Source organism: Ictalurus furcatus, chromosome 9 (assembly GCF_023375685.1).
Source record: "Ictalurus furcatus strain D&B chromosome 9, Billie_1.0, whole genome shotgun sequence".
Taxonomy (NCBI): Eukaryota; Metazoa; Chordata; class Actinopteri; order Siluriformes; family Ictaluridae; genus Ictalurus; species Ictalurus furcatus.
The window spans coordinates 26,178,691-26,199,470 of record NC_071263.1 but is presented as its reverse complement, the minus strand read 5'-3'; the positions used below and the strand labels follow the sequence as shown (position 1 = coordinate 26,199,470).

Below are 20,780 nucleotides of genomic sequence, written 5' to 3'. Positions count from 1 at the left end.
GAGAGAAAGAGAGACAGAAAGAGAGAGACAGAGACAGAGAGAGAGAGAGACAAAGAGAGAGACAGAGACAGAAAGAGAGAGAGACAGAGAGACAGAAAGAGAGAGACACAGAAAGAGAAAGAGAGAGAGACAGAAAGAGAGAGACAGAGACAGAAAGAAAGAGACAAAGAGAGAGAGACAGAAAGAGAGAGACAAAGAGAGAGAGACAGAAAGAGAAAGGGAGAGAGACAGAGACAGAAAGAGAGAGACAGAGACAGAAAGAGAGAGAGACAGAAAGAGAGAGAGACAGATAGAGAGAGAGACAGATAGAGAGAGAGACAGGGAGAGAGACAGAGAGAGAGAGGGAGAAAGAGAAAAAGAGAGAGACAGAAAGAGAAAGAGAGAGACAGAAAGAGAAAGAGAGAGACAGAAAGAGAGAGGGAGAAAGAGAGAGGGAGAAAGAGAGAGGGAGAAAGAGAGAGGGAGAAAGAGAAAAAGAGAGAGACAAAGAGAGAGAGACAGAAAGAGAAAAAGACAGAAAGAGAGAGAGACAGAAAGAGAAAGAGAGAGAGAGACAGAAAGAGAGACAGACAAAGAGAGAGAGACAGAAAGAGAGCGAGACAGAGACAGAAAGAGAGAGACAGAAAGAGAGAGACAGAAAGAGAGAGACAGAGAGAGAGAGACAGAGAGAGAGAGACAGAGAGAGAGAGGGAGAAAGAGAAAAAGAGAGAGACAGAAAGAGAAAGAGAGAGAAAGAGAAAGAGAGAGAGACAGAAAGAGAGAGAGAAAGAGAGGGAGAGAAGAGCCAGTTAAAATGTTTTCAAGCTCACGTATTAAACATTTCTCTCGTAAAACTGTAATGAAGTGGTCCGATATAAAGAGAATGAGAAACTTTAAGTAATAAACGTGTGTAAATAAACCGAGATGATTTCAATAAACTCTGCGCTGAATTGCGTGACAGACCGACAGCGCGTTCTCCGTCTCTGATTACACGATGGCGGTACGCATGTCTGGCCACGCCCCCTCCTCTGCCTTCCTTAGTGTTGCTGCAGCCTGCGCCGCTCCAGCGCCGCTCCAGCGCCACCATCGTCAACACGTGATAATCAGGAGGCACGAGCAGATTGCGCAACATCTCACAAGTCCAACACAATACCCAGAAATTCTTTTACAAATTTCTGTGACGGCAAAAAACAATCGTACAGTATAAATCCAACGTTAAAATAAAAAAAAAAACTAACAGGAAGAGAGATCCGCATCGCTCTAATTCGACACACCACTATATATTCGTGATAAAGCCGATACAGGCTAATATCAAGGCTGCAACGAACAATTATTTTGATAAGCGATTAATCGGTCCATCATTTCAGCGATTCATCGGTTAGTTGGATTAAAAGCCCAATTTTTAACAAAAACGTTGTTTCACATTCTGCCCGACGTCGTCCTTCAAACATTGTGCACATTGAAGGCTATGAACAAGGTATTACATGTACATCTGTGGGCTATGCGATAAGGATTTTATGCAAAGAATTTAAGAAAAATATTAACATTATATTTTGAAAAAAAAAAAAAAAAAAAAAACAGCTGAACGTCCACAAGCTTTAAAGCACAAGTTAAATCACCATATTAAAACACTAAAAAAGAAGAACAAAAGCACAAACTAAGTGTTAAGAGGTTAAATGTTCTCAAATAAATCGCGCTATAGAATCTCCTGATACAAATACGACCTCTGCAACACATGTTGAAGCTGTTACTGTTTGTGTTCAAGGCAGCAATGGGTGACGTTTTACCGCAGTTCTTCACATCCCCATTCACCTCTCTCAGCCTCGACACACTGTATACCAGAGTACACCAACTGACCACGAAAACAGAAAATACGCCCTCTCCCACAATCCCCGGCCAAAAACTCCCCAGGAGTCTGTCTCATGACTTCGTAAACACTAATACCGGAGGCTCATGACTCAATGAGACGTAACGCAGATATTTCCTGCATGAATAACTACAATATTTATAATATTAACTATTCTTTGTACATCATCATCACGCACTGAGATTAGTACGAAAGAAGAAGAAACCAGAAGACGACGCAGATTCGACATGGAAACTATCGTACCCGCAGCAAATACCAACATCCACAGTCGTGAAAATTTACCACCTACAGTCCCCTCCGAAAGTACCGGAACGGCAAGACTATTTCTTTCGCTATACACTGGAGACGTTCGGGTTCGTCGGAAAAGATGACCACGGGATCAGAATTTCAGCGATCGTCTCCTCGCGTTTAACACATGATCATTTAAATAACACGACACCTTTCATTTGAACCCACCCGCTGGAACAGGTGACCGACAGACGTCTCTTGTGCCCTGTTAAATTGATCGTTAGAACAGCGAATGGCTCGGAATATCTACTCTCGGTCTGTGCTCTGGGTTTCGCCTGCGAAGACTGCATTTGTTGTTAAAAAGGACAAACCAACACGAAGACCAAAGAGCCGTCTATGGGAGAAAATCAAGCCGTTTTCTGCTGAAAAGCAGCTTTTGGGACACTGGCGATATAGAGGTTATAGGAAAACTGTATCGATAGTCATCAGATAAAGCCCCACTCGCAACTGCGCCAATTCAAGTAGCTTTCCGCGAAAAAAAATTGCATCACAAATTTTGAAAAAGCTGCAGCAAAAGCGTTTTTGGCCACAACAATAACAAAAAAAAACCAACACGAAATCCTGTACGGACTGGACACGTATCGCACAGCCCTACTGGGAAGGACAACTTTCCAGCGGCTCTACCCAAAAACATGGCCAAACCTTTCTTTTTTTTTTTTAGCTATAGCGGTTGTATTTATACCCTATGTTTATACAATACAAATATTTTTTTATCATGCTCATATAAAATAAAACTATTCAAAATCGTGAAAAGGCAAAAGAAGCACTGCAAGCTTCAAGCACAAAGCGCTGGAAGAAATGAGAGAGAGAGTGAGATAAATTTACAGTGAATAATATGAAGACACACCAAAATACCAAGCACCATGATACTGTGTTGGATGTGTATCTGTACGTATTGTCCAACTCTTCCTTTTCATTCTATACTTCCAGCCTTATAAGAAGAAAATTCTTCCCCAACTCTTTATTATCCTGCCATGAAGCCACGTTCCTCCTCTGGCTCTCCCGCTGCGTGTGCGTCTCTCGCTCACACAAAGCATGAAGACTGAATTAAACACCAGTGATGTAACCTACAGCTCAACTAAATTATGTTTACGACTTCACTGTGCTTCGCCTGACGCCTCTTCTCAACAGCAGCCCTTGTATCCATTAGCGTTTATGAAATCAGAACACACACACACACACACACACACACACACACACACACACCCCTCCCTGCAGCACACTGTAATGGAAATTTTCCTTTATTGAGTTTTTGATGGAGCGGTTAAACAGCTTTATTGGCCTCATTACACGAGGTCTTCAACAATGCAACAGAGAGAAAGTGTAAGAGTGTGTGTGTGTGTGTGTGTGTGTGTGTGAGAGAGAGAGAGAGAGAGAGTGTGTAAGGAGAGAGAGAGAGAGAGAGAGAGAGAGTGTGTGTGAGAGAGGAGAGAGAGAGTGTGAGAGAGAGGAGAGAGAGAGTTGAGAGTGAGTGAGTGTGAGAGAGAGAGAGAGAGAGAAAGAGAGAGAGAGTGTGTGTGTGTGTGTGAGAGAGGAGAGAGAGAGAGAAAGTTGAGAGAGTGAGAGAGAGTTGAGAGAGAGAGAGAGTGAGTGTGAGAGAGAGAGTGAGTGTGAGAGAGAGAGAGAGAGAGAGATGAGAGTGAGTGAGAGAGAGAGAGAGTTGAGCGAGAGAGAGAGAGTTGAGAGAGAGAGTGAGTGTGAGAGAGAGAGTGAGTGTGAGAGAGAGAGTGAGTGTGAGAGAGAGATGAGAGTAAGTGAGAGAGAGAGAGAGTTGAGAGTGAGATCCATTGCCATTTATGGGAGAAAATCTCTTACACGATGCACCGTGATAATGTCTTGAAATAAACTGCATTAGTGCCAGAAACGTAATAACCTATTTTTCCCAGGAAGTTCTGTATCTACATAGACGCAGAGTAGAGCTAAGCAGCATCCCGAAGAAACCTACACCACAAGTCGTCAAACCAGCATCTTCAATTTTTTTAAAAAGTTGGGAACATTTAGGAAAATCTGGGATTTTTAGAGTCCGGCGGTAAAAATAAGAACCTGACGAGACCTTTACAATTTGCAAAACCTGTTATTTCAAGAATAAATACTTTCACTTAAATACAACAGAGATGAGAAGTCATCACATCAGGCGTTTCCTCCTGGAGCTAGAGTTAGCAGGAAGATTCGCGGTGGCTAACCAGAGTAGAGGAGGACCGAGTTGAGCGGCACCTTCCTCCTGATAACCAGTTAATCACCCGATAGATTTTAAAATCGATACTGAATGAAAACATAGCGCTCAAAGTAAAACACTGCTGAACTTTATTACAAAAATAAACAGTACCGGCTGAACCAGGAAAAACGTACTGTACGTTTTTAAATGAAAATAAATACCTAAATATTAATATATATATCAAGGGTGTAGATTTGCATATGGGAGGGCAGAATTTTAGAATCTTTTAGTCTTTGATCTGTTGCTTTGTATAATTTGTATTTAAATGTAAAGACAGATCTTAATGTAAATATAGATGTTATATTTTAATAAACCATTTGGTTGTCAACATTAAACAGTCCTTTTTTTCCCCCCCGGGGTGGGCGGGTGTTCCTACCAATTATTGAGACCAAACCTATGCCCTTGATATATATTAACTGTTAATAAATTTTAAAGTCAATGAAAAAAAATATTACATCCAAACTGAACCAAAAACTAACACTCCAAATAACAAATAAAAACAAACACTTCAAATAACACAGCAAGATGTGTCAGTGATGGTTTTTATTTCGCCTCTAGAGGGCGCGCTCGTCACTGTATGACGACAGGGGACGCTTCTCAGTTGCTCGCGCACCCGCAACCGGGGAAAACTATCGGTGTGGACTTTTGCTGATAACCAATTACTCTGAAAAAAAAACGGTCGATCTCGAAACCAAAAAGCCCTTGAAGAAGCCCTAGAGCAAAAACAAAAAACAAACAAACAAACAAACAAAAAGGCCGCTAAATATATTGCAACATTTATTGCACGTACTCAGCTGTACAAGAGCTTCCCTCTTAATACTGAGTATTAATACGTAATACTCGCCTGCGTATCTTAAGTACTTCTGGAGGATTAAACACAACGTCCACTAGATGGCACGTCAGAGCCAAAACATCTGTTCGTCTGGGTTCCGAGTCAAACTGTAACGTGCTGTGATGTTCAACACGATGACGAACTCCGTTTCTCTTTAAAGCTTTCTGCAGTGGACGCGATCACCACCGGGCTGTGTCTCAAATCAAAACCCTTACATTTAAAAAGTATTTACTAATCGAGAAAATCCTGAAGAGCGGTACTCAAAACAGAACTTTCGGTAGGTCTGGGAGGAGGAGGGTTTTTTTTTTTAACAATTCAAACTCCGACTGTAAGAGGAGACCTGTTAGTGTTAATATTCAATAACACTAGAGGAGGGGGGCTTCAATCAGACAGTGGGCTGAGAAAGATCTGCTATTTGAAGCTCTCTCTTGTTGATTAAAGTAAAATCAGAAATGAGGCCATTACGCCTGTAACGCTGGTCAAACAGTTGCTAAACTCCAATCTGTGTGTGTGTACAGAGGATGACAAAATAGGAGCAAAGATCAAAACACTGGTGGCCAATATAAAACATTACCAAAATAGACAGTGATTCCAAACTAAAGAATGAGACAGAGACGACCTTCTTCTGACGTCCCTAAGGGCTTCTCACACGTGGTCCAAATCCTCGAGTCCGCACTCAGAACCGATTCTGGGCTCATTTGGTGTTCACCGGTTTGAGTCCACATAGAAGAATTGCTTCTGAACTGTAGCTCGACAGTACAATTCCGTACGTCATTCAGTACGTTCACATGGACGACAATAATCCGATATGAACCCGATTAAGACGATACTCTGATTAAGAAACTAGCATGTAAACAGCGATTACTGATGACCTTAATCTGATTAAAGTCATACTCGAAGTAAACACAAATGGAATTAAGACGTGTGGAGTATTCCTGTTTTAGTCGCGTTATCGACGTGCGTTACAGACACGTACACGCCTTAATCACACTATTAACGTCGTGTGAGAGTTTTCACCGCATTGTCTGACAGGACACGTACACACACGGCAGCGCTCAACCGTATGACAAACAAGAGAGCACGGCTGCGTCCCAAACCGCGTACTTGCCTACTATATAGTAGGAGATATACACGTATTTCGGCTACTATATAGAAGGCAAGTACGCGTTTTGGGACGCAGCCCACGGCTTCAAGCAGTCGTCTATTTGCACGTACAGCACGACAAATAATTAAACTTGAAGCTTTCGTAAAATTAAAAGTAAAAACACCCAAAACTGTATACGGTTCCGTAACGAAGAACAACTGTGTGTCGATACGTGAAATTCTGGAGGGAACGTCGGACGGCGTGGCGTGGCGACGTAATGACGTGTGCCGTTAATCCATCTATATTCTAGCACATGTAAAACGGGAACATGAAAGGGATATTCTAAAAGCGACTCATGTAAACACCTTAATCAGAATATTGTCTTATTCAGAATAAGGTCCGTAATTAGATTACCGCTGCCCGTGTAAACGTAGTCACTTCTGTGCTTGCGGGTTTGCAGGACTGTAGGCACTACGCTCGTGCTTTGCGGTTTATTTATTACCTTCCTGTGGTACTGACACTCGAGCGGAGAAGACCAGAGTGTTTCAGAAGGTCATCGAGCAGGAACGAAAAGAAAAATGAGCTAATTACAGAGCTCCAGTCCTTTGAAAGTCTGGTTTTCTTCAGAAAGGAGAAATAGTAAGTAAACGTGACACGTTGAATAAATCATGTTACTCGGCCCGTGGCACTGAACACTCCCGGGTTCAACAAATTGCATTCAGACATCACACATTGGGGGGGGGGCGGGGGTTCAACTCAAAATGCAACTTATATTGACTTCTTACAGTTTATTATTTCTTACATATTTATTACAGAGGTCGTCATCAAGTGCTGCTTGTGAACGAATGGAGGGCGGAGTCTTGAGAAAGAGTCTTTAATCTCATGAACCAGCACACACCCATGTTTGATTAGCGAAGCCCTTTTAATGAGCGGTGTCTATTGTAGAAGGGGATATTCAAGTCGCAGTTAAAATACACTTTATGGCCAAAAGTTTGTGGACACCTGACCAACACACGCATACGTGCTTGTTGAAGATCCCATTCCAGATTTATTCCCCCTTTGCTCTAATAATAAGCTCCGGTCTTCTGGGAAGGCTTTCCACTAGATTTTGGGGCGTGGCTGTGGGGATTGGTGTTCGTTCAGCTACGAGAGCGTTAGTGAGATGGTGTGCGAGGATGCTCCGGTTCATCACAAAGGTGTTGAGGTCAGGGCTCGGTGCAGGACGCTCGAGTTCTTCGTGTCTTCATGGAGCTCACTTCGTGCACAGGAGCGTCGTCGTGCTGTAACAGGTTCGGGCCTCTTAGTTTCAGTCAAGGAAACTGTAATGCTACAGCATACAGAGACATTCTCTATAAATGTGTGCTCCCGACTTTGACTCTGAATGCGATTTAGATAATGCACCGACATTGCTTAAATAAATAAATAAATAAATAAATAAATAAATAGCTGGCTCGAGCCCTCTCACACAATCACCTATACACATCGTAAGACTTTCTAGAAAATATTCTAGATCCTGCCAAGCTCAAGAAGAGAGATGCATTTACGTAGATACACCTCTAAACCACACACACTCGTAAAATCATTTCAAGCGGAGAGAAAGCGAGTGGAGGAAGCGTCTGCCGTAAAAAGCCATGATGAGGGTTAAATGCTCAGAGCTTGGCTGCAGTGGAGGGTTTTTCTCTCCGTCTCGCTCCTGCTGATTATCCTGGCAGGCAAAATAGTGCTGCTGGCACCGACTGCACCAACAGCAAACACACACACACACACACACACACACACACACACACACACACACAAATCCAATGCAACATTACTCATAGCTCATACACTCCAACACCTGATCTAAAACGCCAACATTCAACCTGGACCAGGAGAGCTGGGCGATATAACAAGATCGTTTCAATATGGTGATAAATGATGTCACAATACACTTTGCTGATATCGTTATCATGGCTTTCGTGATATCCTGTTCCGGCATTTCTAAAAACAGCAATTACAAACTGATTAGAAGGAGCTGATTTCAGGTTAAAGTTGAGTACAAAGTAATTTTATTTATTTATTTATTTATTATCAGACTCTTTTTTTTTTCCCCTTTTCAGTTTTACATCAAAGAGTATAGAGGGTATGCGTCGACGGCACTTACGCGGAGGAACACGCCCCCTTCGGCCGGACTGAGCGGCAAAACATCCAGCATAATGGCTGGATTTAATAGGGGAAACGCTAGCATAACTAACGATTATCAGCTTAAATCAAAGGCCGTTGGACTCGACAGTGACCTTTACAACTTGCCCAAGAACTTGTGGTCCATGGACATCGGCATGTGGCCAGAAATCGATTTTCCCAACGTTTTTATGTCCCCGAAGCCTGAAGGCGTACAAAAGCCTTGACGCACAAAAACCTTGACGCCTGTTCCTACTTCAAGGCGGGACTTGCTGGAGAAATGAAACTGACAAGAACACAAATAAACATTCGGGTTGTACGTACAAATATTTTTATTTTATTATATAATAGTATCGGGTAAACCGTACGCCAGTAACCTAGTTTGTTTGTAGCGAACACTGCTTCCATTTACTAATGTTATATATCTGTGAAGGTAAAACACAGTCAGAGAATAAATAAATGCACCCCCGTTATTCATCAGCGGAAATTGGCAGCTGTTTTTACATAAGTTTTTCTGTGTTTTCGCAGAATTCACGCTGCACACTAACGTTTTCTCTCAGTCTTTTTGCCACTCAGTGGGCGTGACCGCGGCGAGCTCCGGCTACCGTGACGTCACGTTCGTACTCTCTATAAAGAAATACATTACTGTACATGAGTTGTTACTGTACATGACTCGGTGACGACGTAGAAATATCTTCATCGTACTGTAACGTCATATCTTGGTTATTTCGCCCAGCTCTACAGACCAGTACGTGATTCTGTAGTACCTTGGGCTGCATTGACCACTGGACAAAATCAACTACTTCACGCAGTTAAATTCATAGACTTCATAACTCGTAATTCCCAACCTCCAACCAGGAAAATCCAAAGAAATCCCATCACCTTAAAAGTCCTATTCGTCGACCTGGGGAAGTCTTCTCTCCTACAAGTTCCTTCCCGGTTTACGGCATGACACCTAATCAAAATGGCGGCTCACGACATAAACAGTAAGAGTAACAGAAACAGACGTATACTGTACGTACGAGTCTCCCGCGCCCCAAACTCTGGAATCTTTGATCCTACATTCACACCCACAGCCCTTCTAGATAAACATCACAATTCGAACGTATCCTGTCGTGCGGTCACTGAAATAACCATCGCTTTGTACGAGTCTCAGCACAGGATAAGTATAAGTGCTTGCTTTCGAGGATGAAACAGGCCCATACGCCAATGCCAAGCTCTGGGAAGGATGGATGGAAGGACGCCTATGATGATGGCCAGAAGAGAGGCGAGACTTTGGGAAATAGTTCCCGTCTGGAGCTCGGTGGATCCGTCAAGTCAATTTCAACACGGAGGCTTACAACGCCATGGGACTTTCATTGGAAGCCTCTGGTTACATCAGTAACAAGCGGAAAATACCCTTTATAAAAAGACAGAAGTGACAGCAAACACACACACACACACGTTAGTCCCTAAAAAAATCAAGCAGTGGTTGAGGAAGTCACTTCGAACTAAGCAACTGTGGTTTCTGTCTCAGGGCAGAATGGAAACTTTCCATCACGACACGAACATTCGAGACCGATGAAACGCAACTCCATCTCTCTCTCCCACACACAGTCATGGCACAGTCACACCGCCTGGCCTCGAGGATATCAACAGCTAACAGCCTTTCAGCATGCTGACAGTGGGTAAATACATGTCTTTCACAGAGCGCTTGCCTTCCCTCCCTCCCTCCCTCCCTCTGTGTAATGGAAGCGACACCCTGGCACGACCGTACCGGACATCAAAAATGCAGATTAGTGATGGAGACGTACAGTCTTTCATCACGTCCCTCTTCCTCCCCAGTGCTTCCCTGTAACAGACAGCACTACATTCCCATCATTCCATCTCCTCACACTCACATCTGGAAGACCTCAAGCATGTGTGTGCGCACGCGAGTTGCTTCAGGGTGTGGGGAGAAGAAGGGGGAGAAGAAAGGGGGGGGGGAGAGAAAGAAAGAAAAAGACAGCACGTTTCCTCTGAGGTTCCCGTGGCACCGCAAAAGCCGTGACGGTTGTATAAAATCAACAAAAGTGCTGCAAATCGTGTAACAGATATGAAACCTTCGGCACGCGGGGGAGAAAGCTCAGAGCCAGGTTTCCGACGAGAATGATCATATTAAGCTGAAGCCACACGAGATATCGTACCGTTTCGATCTTTCGACACATCAAACGGTTTTATTTAACCAAGTTCGACAGTTTCGACGCTGTATTTAAAAGGTGTGATAGGTGCAGACCACCGAAGACCTCCCTTATGAGGGTTTTCAGACTGATAATAAGCCACTTTTCCACTGCGCGGTACGACTCGACCCGCTTTACTTATCCGCTGAAGTTTAGTGCTGCCTCGACATGGGCGCCATCTTCCATTGGATGACGTCGCATTGACGTCGCGTTATCGGACCGGTACAAAGGCAAGGTCAGGCCGTATTCCAAACGCCTTTCCCGTTCCCTGAACCCTATTAAGGATGTAAAATAACGGCGCTCGAGAACCTACGAATATATGACTAGGTTGACTAAGTTAGAGTCACACGTGACGGGAGCGACGCCGAGAAACGCCCGTTTGGACATCGGGAACAAGCGAGATGAAAAAATCTAAGACAGAAAGCTTTGTCGTGATTTTATCTGTAATAAGATAAATGATACGTCATTTATAAACACGTGTCGTACATTAAACGACGCACGTTTATTCAGGCACGATACAGAACCACCCGTTAAGGAGAATTCCCTACTCCCTCGGTGCGCGGCTCACCTTTAACATCGGCTCGGCTCGCTCGGGACCTCGCCCGATGTGGTACTGAAAATAAAATAAAATAAATAAATAAAAAAGTACCAGGTACTATCTACAGTGGAAAAGCAGAGTCGAGCCGGGCCGCACCGTGCGGTGGAAAAGCGCCAATAGTACTCTTAGTTCCTGACCTAGCGTCAGTATGGTCTCTTGAAGCCAGTATCAGGATAGGTCTCGTATCCCGGCTCTAGTGCATCGTCTCATGCCTACAGATTAATGATCCTTTTTTATTTTTTTCATGTTTGTAAAGACAAGCTACCGTAACGAAGTGGTTTTAAAAGTATCGAGGATGACCGTGACACACTTGGAAAAGTGTCTTGTAGTGTAATTAAGAGCCATAGTGCTCGGCTCAACCGAAGTACGAAGTAAAAAGGTTCCTGGAACCAAAACTCTGCAGTGGAAAAGTTCCTTAAAAACGTTCCTGTACTACAAAAGCCCTTTGTGAGCACTTCAAAAGAGTCGGAAGTCAACTCGTCTGATACGCATGTTTTTATAGGCGTGTGCGTGGTATCTAAACGTGCATCATTTCGACACAGCCCTACAAACACAGCGGCCATATCTGCTGATCTGAGTGCGTGTGGGTGTGTTTGATGTGAGACACAATATTCTGCGTGTAATCTGACTCTCCTGAACCCGAGCCAAGTCAAGCCTTGATTTTTCTGTAGTGCTGAAACGCACACAAGAAACCACATCACAAACCCACGCACACAGACACACACGCTATCAAAACGGCGCTACACACGAGCCCCACCCCGTGCTGCACACACTCCTCGCACAGGGATCGAATCGTTCCCACTCACACACACACACACTCACCATTTCTTTGTACACTCCACCATGAGCTCCTGATAAGAGGCCACGAACTGGAATTTGGACGCGTGTTTTCCCACACGCTGCAGTCTCTTCCACACTGAAGCCATGATCCCGTCTGACTCGGGTTCTGTCGACGAGTCCTGGTGCCGGTCCTGGTCCTGCTTCTCGTCAAAGTCCTCCTTTTAAATCGTGATTCAGAAGCGTCCGGTTTGAGAAGAGCACGCCTCGCGTACGTTCATCGCCGACGCGTGAAGGCAGCTGAAAAAACGCAGAGCGCCATCAAGCCAGAACGGGAGGATAAGAGATGGCAGTGTGATGGAGCGAGACGCTACACGCACAGAGGGGACTGCTGGCTCCGGCACACCACATACTGCAGAGCAAGCCGGCCTAATCACAATCGGGTGTAACGTACTCCATTATCCCCGAGTCAAGAAACCTGCGGACACAAGAGGGAGAAATTTAACGCAGCGCTTTTTGAGGGTGAAGGAACGATCCTGAACTGACCTGCATGTCAACAACAACAACAACAACAACAACGACAAAGAGCTCTGCTTAGAAAATCTGAAGAAGAAACAACAAGTTAATTTCTGTTCAATTCCACTTATACCGCAGCAACAATCACAACCGCTTACATTTACAAACAAAACATTCAGAGTTCCTGAAAAAAAAAAAAAAAGCAACAGAAACCCTCATAGACTTTGTAATGGTTTTAATGGAAACTTACCTGGTCCCTGTGGGTCTCTACTGGTAATTTGTTGGCTTGTGTTGGTGCCATGTTATGTCCAGTGGATACCATTAAGGACTGATATCCTACTACGTAACGGATACCATTTGGTGATGGTTTTAACGGTTAACAGTTGATGGTTTATGACGGCATTTGTAATGGAAACCATTAGAATTTCTGTGATGGGTTCTACTGGGGGTTTTTTTTCAGCATAACATTTCATTTTCCTGCGATATGCTATTTAAAAAAGGAATAAATAAATAAATAAATAAAATCAGTGTTCTCTCTCTGAAGTGCAGGCATTTACTGTGGGACAAAAAAAAAAAAGATTGGACAGGGTTGAGACACAGACAGACAATCAGGCAAATAATCAGATAGACAGACTGACAGATAGATCTAATTATCTATCTGTCAGTCTCTGTCTCTATCTATCTGTTTATTTGTCTAAGTGTCTGTCTATGTCTGATTATTTATTTATTTATATAATCTAGCTATCTCTCCGATTATACAGACAAATAATCAGATAGACAGACAGAAAGACAATTAGAAAATCAGATAGACAGACAAAGACAATTAGAAAATCAGATATATAGACAGATAGACAAACAGACAATTAGACAAATAATCATACACAGATAGATAGATAGATAGATAGATAGATAGGGGAGAGAAAGAATATGGGAGAGAGATATAAATAAAGAGAGAGAAGATGGGGAGAGAGAGACAGAAAAGATTGGAGAGAGGGAGAGGGAGAGAGAGAGAGAGAGAGCGAGAGAGAAGATGAGAGAGAGAGCGAGAGAGAGAAGATGAGAGAGAAGATGGGGAGAGAGAGACAGAGAAAAGATTGGAGAGAGGGAGAGGGAGAGAGAGACACACAGAGAGAGAGTGAGAGAGAAGATGAGAGAGAGAGCGAGAGAGAAGATGAGAGAGAGAGCGAGAGAGAAGATGAGAGAGAAGATGAGAGAGAGAGCGAGAGAGAAGATGAGAGAGAGAGCGAGAGAGAAGATGAGAGAGAAGATGAGAGAGACAGAGGCAGAGAAGATGGGCGAGAGAGACAGAGAGAGAAGATGGGCGAGAGAGACAGAGAGAGAAGATGGGCGAGAGAGACAGAGAGAGAAGATGGGCGAGAGAGACAGAGAGAGAAGATGGGCGAGAGAGACAGAGAGAGAAGATGGGCGAGAGAGAGAGAGAGAGAAGATGGTACAGATAGAGGCAGAGAAGATGGGGGAGAGAGAGAGAGAGAGAGAAGATGGGAGAGACTGGTTCCTGTACTGGTTTGATATATTATATTATATTCCTGTACTGGTTTTATATTTATTTATTATATGCCTTTACTGGTTTTATATTTATTTATTATATGCCTGTACTGGTTTGATATACTATGATATATTATATTCCTGTACTGGTTTTATATTTATTTATTATATTTCTCTACTGGTTTTATATTAATACATTATATTCCTGTACTGATTTTATATTTATTTATTATATTCCTGTACTGGTTTGATATATTATTTGATATATTATATTTCTGTACTGGTTTGATATATCATATTATATTTCTGTACTGGTTTTATATTAATATATTATATTCCTGTACTGGTTTGATATTTATATTTGATATATTATATTCCTGTACAATCTGTAAAGTACATTATCATAATGTTACAATGCAAGAATCACTGCTAAAGCTTTAAAATAGTGACTTTTAACTTTTATGACATTTTAACCATGTTAGGTTACTGAACATAATGAATAACCTGTAAAAATGTCATTTAAATAACAAACCTGTGGGCTTTTTAATAAGTCTGCCTGTGTTTGAGTTTCTCCTCCACCCGCCTTCATATAAATATATATATTATATCTGAACATGATGAACAGCTAGAGAATGTTATTAGCACCAGCAGTGTGTGTGTGTGTGTGTGTGTGTGTATCTATCTTACACACACACACACGTTATGTTAAAAGCCACGTAATTAGCTCTCTGGTTGGGAAAAAAATCCATTACTCACCTGTTTAATTATTCAGCAGCCAGCCTTTGGTCGCCTTTCCGAGCTGGTAGCTAAACTGCTAGCGAACTTACTGTACCTCTCTAACCCGGCTGCACAGAGTCAGCCTGCTAGCCTGGTTAGCACTGTTAAACCTAGCTGAGATACGCTAAGCTAAGCTAATTAACACCACTACCGCTGCTACTACACTAGGTAATATAACCGCAGCTAATCCAGTCGTGCTAGCTGGTCTAGTGAAGCTAACTGCACTAACCGCTCTAGTCCGTTAGCTGGGTTCTAGCTTTGAGCTAATAAGTACAGCTAGCCAGGTAGCTCAGCCGCTAATATCATCGTGGAGGAAAAAAAAATAAAAAATATTCCCAAACAACACAGATGAGCTCCGGACACTGTCTTCTGGGAATGTGTTTTTAAAAACAGCAACGCTTAGGCGAATTGCACCCGGAGGAAAAAAGGATAACTTTTCCTTGGCTGGAGCAGCGAAATTCCAGCAGCCGCCTCGCATAAAACAAACTCCGACCATAAAGCCACCGTCATTTTCCGACCAATCCCACTACATTCAGCTCAAACAGCCGGGAGCACACTAGCGTGCTCAATAGTACGCTACCTATTGGTACACCTAGGGCGGCGTACTGTTTAGTACGCTAGTATGCGTTAGTCGCTGCCTCTGCTGCTGGAAGACACGCCGTCAGAAATCCCTATTGGCTGTCGGCTCCAGAATATGTAAATGAGATTCCCTGTGGCGTTAGCGTGGGATTCTGGGTTTCTATTGGTGCATTTGGAATGTCTGTCGAAATGCCTTGGTCCCGCCCATATATGCATAGAAACAAGAGTGCTGTGCAATGTAAGCCTTAGATTTGTAATAGATAGATAGATAAATAGATAGATAGATAGACAGACAGACAGACAGACAGACAGATAGATAGATAGATAATGTTCATAAATTAGTACACTTTTAGAAAAAAATATTACATAAGCCTAGGATCTTTTGGTTTTAATAGATAGATAGATAGACAGACAGATAGATAGATAGATAGACAGACAGACAGATAGATAGATAGATAGACAGACAGATAGATAGATAGATAGATAGACAGACAGACAGATAGATAGATAGATAGATAATGTTCATAAATTAGTACACTTTTAGAAAAAATATTACATAAGCCTAGGATCTTTTGGTTTTAATAGATAGATAGATAGATAGATAGATAGACAGACAGATAGATAGATAGATAGATAGACAGACAGACAGATAGACAGACAGATAGATAGATAGATAGATAGACAGACAGACAGATAGATAGATAGATAGATAGACAGACAGATAGATAGATAGACAGACAGATAGATAGACAGATAGATAGATAGATAGATAATGTGCATAAATAAATACACTGAGAAATTTTTACATAAGCCTTGGATTTTTTTGGCTTTAATAGATAGATAGATAGATAGATAGATAGACAGACAGATAGATAGATAGATAGATAGATAGATAGATAGATAGATAATGTGCATAAATAAATACACTGAGAATTTTTTACATAAGCCTTGGATTTCTGGGTTTTAATAGATAGATAGATAGATAGATAGATAGATAGATAGACAGACAGACAGACAGATAGATAGATAGATATATAGATAGATAGACAATGTGCATAAATAAATACACTGAGAAATTTTTACATAAGCCTTGGATTTTTTGGTTTTATTAGATAGATAGATAGATAGATAGATAGACAGATAGATAGACAGACAGACAAATAGATAGATAGATAGATAGATAGATAGATAGATAGATAATGTGCATAAATAAATACACTGAGAAATTTTTACATAAGCCTTGGATTTTTTGGTTTTAATAGATAGATAGATAGACAGACGGATGGACAATCAGACATGCATAAATAAATACATTCACAAAAAAGCAGTACTAAACTGTAATTGTCTATGCGGTGGTCCCCTCAATCAAGGGTAAAACCTTCTACCTATAAAATGGTTTAAGGTACATTAATGGACTGTAATTACTTGTGTAAATCTATAAAGGTAAACTAAATGCACCTAAAGCCAATAATATTTTTCATGCACATTAAAAAGAAAGAACATTTACAGAATAATAAATTCTTACATTTCTCTTCAGTTTTTTTTTTTTTTACCTCTATATCATATTTGAATTTCAGGGTAAATAATCCCAAGTCCTGTTAATATACTATTCCCACTTTCAAAGGTACTTTAGATACCAGGCAGCACACACCTCTGTCACACCTTGTACACCTTGTGGCTGTGCGTACTTATCACTCTTTGAGATTACAGGGAGAGGTAACATATGTCAAAGAATGCTTTGAAGTGACAAATGATATGGAGACTAACTTGAACCTGCTTTTTGGAGGGCAGTAAGTTTGAACAACCACAAATGCTTATGTCTAAGTCTATGTATGTATGTGTGTGTGTGTGTGTGTGTGTGTGTGTGTGTGGGTGGGTGGGTGGGTGGAGATTGTAAGAAAGATTTCTGATGTGCTTTTTACTCATTGCAAATCTCTTGTTAAATGTTCACAAATAATTCAGGTGGAAGTACATCTTGCACATCTTTAGCCTTTACCCCAGTGTGAGACAAGACATGTTTTGTGTCCAAAGTTTGAGCTAATAAGTAAGGAAAGCTTACAGTGAGCAGTTCTCGCAAACTGCATGTCTAAATCCTCACACCCTCTTAGACTCAACAATATCATTTGTACATAAACAGCTTAATAAAAGTTTGTCATCATACTCATAGTGTGTCCTCTGTTCATCTGTAACAAGTTAAGACAAAGTAAAGACAATACAACTTCAGGTATATCAATACTTTGTGCTACCTCCTTTTGCCAAGATAACAGCTCTGAGTCTTCTCCTATAATGCCTGATGAGGTTGGAGAATACATGGTGAGGGATCTGAGAGCGTTCCTCCATACACAATCTCTCCAGATCCTTCACATTTCGAGGTCCACGCTGGTGGACTCTCCTCTTCAGTTCACCACACAGGTTTTCTATGGGGTTCAGGTCAGGGGACTGGGATGGTCATGGCAGGATCTTGAGTTTGTGGTCAGTAAACCATTTTTGTGTTGATTTTGATGTTTTGGATCATTGTCCTACTGGAAGATCCAACCACGGCCCATTTGAAGCTTTCTGGCAGAGGCAGTCAGGTTTTCATTTAATATCTGTTGAAATTTGATGGAGTCCATGATGCCGTGTATCCTAACAAAATGTCCAGGTCCTCTGGCAGAAAAACAGTCCCAAAACATTAAAGATCCTCCACCATATTTAACCGTGGGCATGAGGTACTTTTCCATATGGCTACCTCTCTGTGTGCGCCAAAACCACCTCTGGTGTTTATTACCAAAAAGCTCTATTTTGGTTTAATCTGACCGTAGAACCCAATCCCATTTGAAGTTCCAGTAGTGTCTGGCAAACTGAAGACGTTCGAGTTTGTTTTTGGATGAGAGTAGAGGCTTTTTTCTTGAAACCCTTCCAAACCACTTGTGGTGATGTAGGTGACTTCGGATTGTAGTTTTGGAGACTTTCTGACCCCAAGACGCATCTAACTTCTGCAGTTCTCCAGCTGTGATCCTTGGAGATTTTTTTTTTTGAGACGATATAGACACACGTCCAATTCCAGGTTGATTCATAACATTTCCAGTTGACTGGAACTTCTTAATTATTGTCCTGATGGTGGAAATGGGCATTTTCAATGCTTGTGCTATTTTCTTATAGACACTTCCCATTATGTGAAGCTCAACAACCTTTGGCCGTACATCACAGTTACATTCCTTGGTCTTACCCATTGTTATGATGACTAAGGGAATTTGGCCTATGATACCTCATATTTATACCCCTGTGAAACAAGAAGTCATGGTTGAACAATTTCCTGTTCCTAGTCACCCAGGTGTACTAAAAAAAAGTAAAACATCAATGGGAATATGCTTCGAAGACATTTTTCATGGGGTCCCAATAATTGTTGCACACCTATATTTAACAAAGATATATATTTTTTGGATAAACCTGTGTTGTATTTGCAATTATTTTATATCCATTAGAGCAGGATATTTTTGTGAATTTAACAAAAGATCAAAAGGTTAAACAGTAAAGACAATAAAGACCACCTTTGCTCACATTTACCAAGGGTGCCAATATCAGTGGAGGGCACTGTATACATATATGCACACACACCACACACACACACACACACATATATATATATATAGCAAAAGGGTGCTCTAATAAGTAGTGAAGATGCTTACCATGAAGGGAGTGAATAATTTTGAGACTGGAGAAGTCGTTATAAGTTGTATTTTCAGTTGAATTTGTGGAAACCACTTGAAGCATTCGTTGTGTTGAACTATTTCAATTGCTTTTGTTTGATTTGTTCATTGCAAACAGCTGAAATTTTGACAATAAACCTGATTTGCAATTGGGGTCGAATAATTGCGATTGCAACTGTATAATATATATAAAAAACTCTTCGAGCTTCTGTGTCTTTGAGTCAATAACAGTTTAACGTTTCGGTTTAATGTTTAATTATACAACGGTGCGAACCATTTTCATATTTGACGTGTGACAAAGCTGCTTTTAGTTAGACGTCCGACTTAATGATTTTATTTATTTAATTCTTTCCTTGCATATTCTAACGGATGAGAGGGCAGCAGTGGAAGAGTAATGAGATATGATACATATGAACTCAACTTTCTGATCACGAGTGAAGAACCTTACACTCTGATTAAGTCTACAACATATTTTTAAATAAATCATGTCTCAGTTTGATGGGTGAATAAAAAGGGGAATTTTCCACCTCTGCGAAACATCAGGAGATATAAGCCAAGAAATGATTCTGTTTCTGATAGTCAGGAGTGCATATTGGTTGGTTGGTTAGCCTCTCCTTCTCTCGTTCTCTCTTTCTCTCTCTCTCTCTCTCTCTTCACATTGGTCAACGTAACATGAGAGGGTGGTCTGATGAGAAGATAAACATCCTGACTGTAAACGATGCCACATCACAGGCACGAAAGGAGGTGCTGTTCAGAGCAATCATGTGCCACTTAACGAAAATAATCATCCACAGGGTGCTGTGATGTGACCTGACATCAAGCTGATTGTATGTAAATTTTAAATCTGAAATGTATAAATGTCTCTCTAATGAGCAATCCAGAGGCAACAGTGGGAAGGAAAAACTCCCTGAGACAACATGAGGAAGAAACCATACCCGAAAGGGAACCCGTCCTCATCCGGGCGAGAGAGGATAGTGCGATTATAAACCCTTTCTCTTCTATAACTGTATGGAGTTATATATCAAAAATGCTAATTGTGTTAGCAGGAACTTGAGTATGAGCAACGGAGTCGTTTCTGATTCATTATAGTTTTAACTTGAAGTCTGTTATATCAAATTATGTTCTAAGCAAACACTCTGTTGTGGTGTTCTACATAGAACCTTTAAGACAGTGAGGAATAACTCTTGGATCCCTGGGTATGTTTCAATATAGGCACAAAATGACACTTGTTCACGTCGCACGTCATATAAACAGCATGATTTATAGATGGAACTTTGCAGAAGAGATCATTCGCAGAACCTTCAGAGGGGCTGGTTTGGGTGTGTGTGTTGGGATCAGAGCCCTCTGAAGTCCAGGACTGCGACCTTTGTGTAAATAAACTCCGTTTTAATCTCTCTTCTGGAGGGGAAGTCAGTATAACGCTTCAGAAGAGCTCCAGCAACGTTGCTACTCCTCATGATGTAGTGTTTATTACAGGCCAGTGGTAGCTCAGTGGTTATGACCTTGGCCTACTGCTTGAAAGGTCATGAGTTCAAATCCCAGCACTGCCAAGCTGTCACTGCTGGATCCTTCCGCAAGGCCCTTAACCCTCAACTACTCAGATGTATTTAAAAATAAATAAATAAGTAAATACAAATTTAAAAAAAAGACATAAATGTAAGTGGCTCTGGATAAGGGCGTCTGCCAAATGCCATGCGTGTACATCTGTAAATTTT

The 20,780-nt window shown here is 41.5% G+C and overlaps 1 protein-coding gene across 3 annotated transcripts in view; it reads right to left on the bottom strand.

Moving 5' to 3' along the window:
- The window catches only part of ehbp1 (EH domain binding protein 1), a 163,483-nt gene extending 148,012 nt beyond the window's left edge, over window positions 1-15,471 (bottom strand). For 2 of the 3 annotated variants that reach the window (XM_053632664.1, XM_053632666.1), the window contains exons 1-2: window positions 14,777-15,470; window positions 12,044-12,476 (exon numbers count right to left, since the gene is read on the bottom strand). In XM_053632664.1, coding sequence (XP_053488639.1) covers window positions 12,044-12,147 — 104 coding nt within the window. In that variant the 5' untranslated portion in view covers window positions 12,148-12,476; window positions 14,777-15,470. Of the gene's footprint in view, window positions 1-12,043; window positions 12,477-14,776 lie in introns of all 3 variants that reach the window. The other variant, XM_053632663.1, reaches the window with a different exon arrangement.
- Between the last annotated feature and the right edge of the window lie 5,309 nt (window positions 15,472-20,780).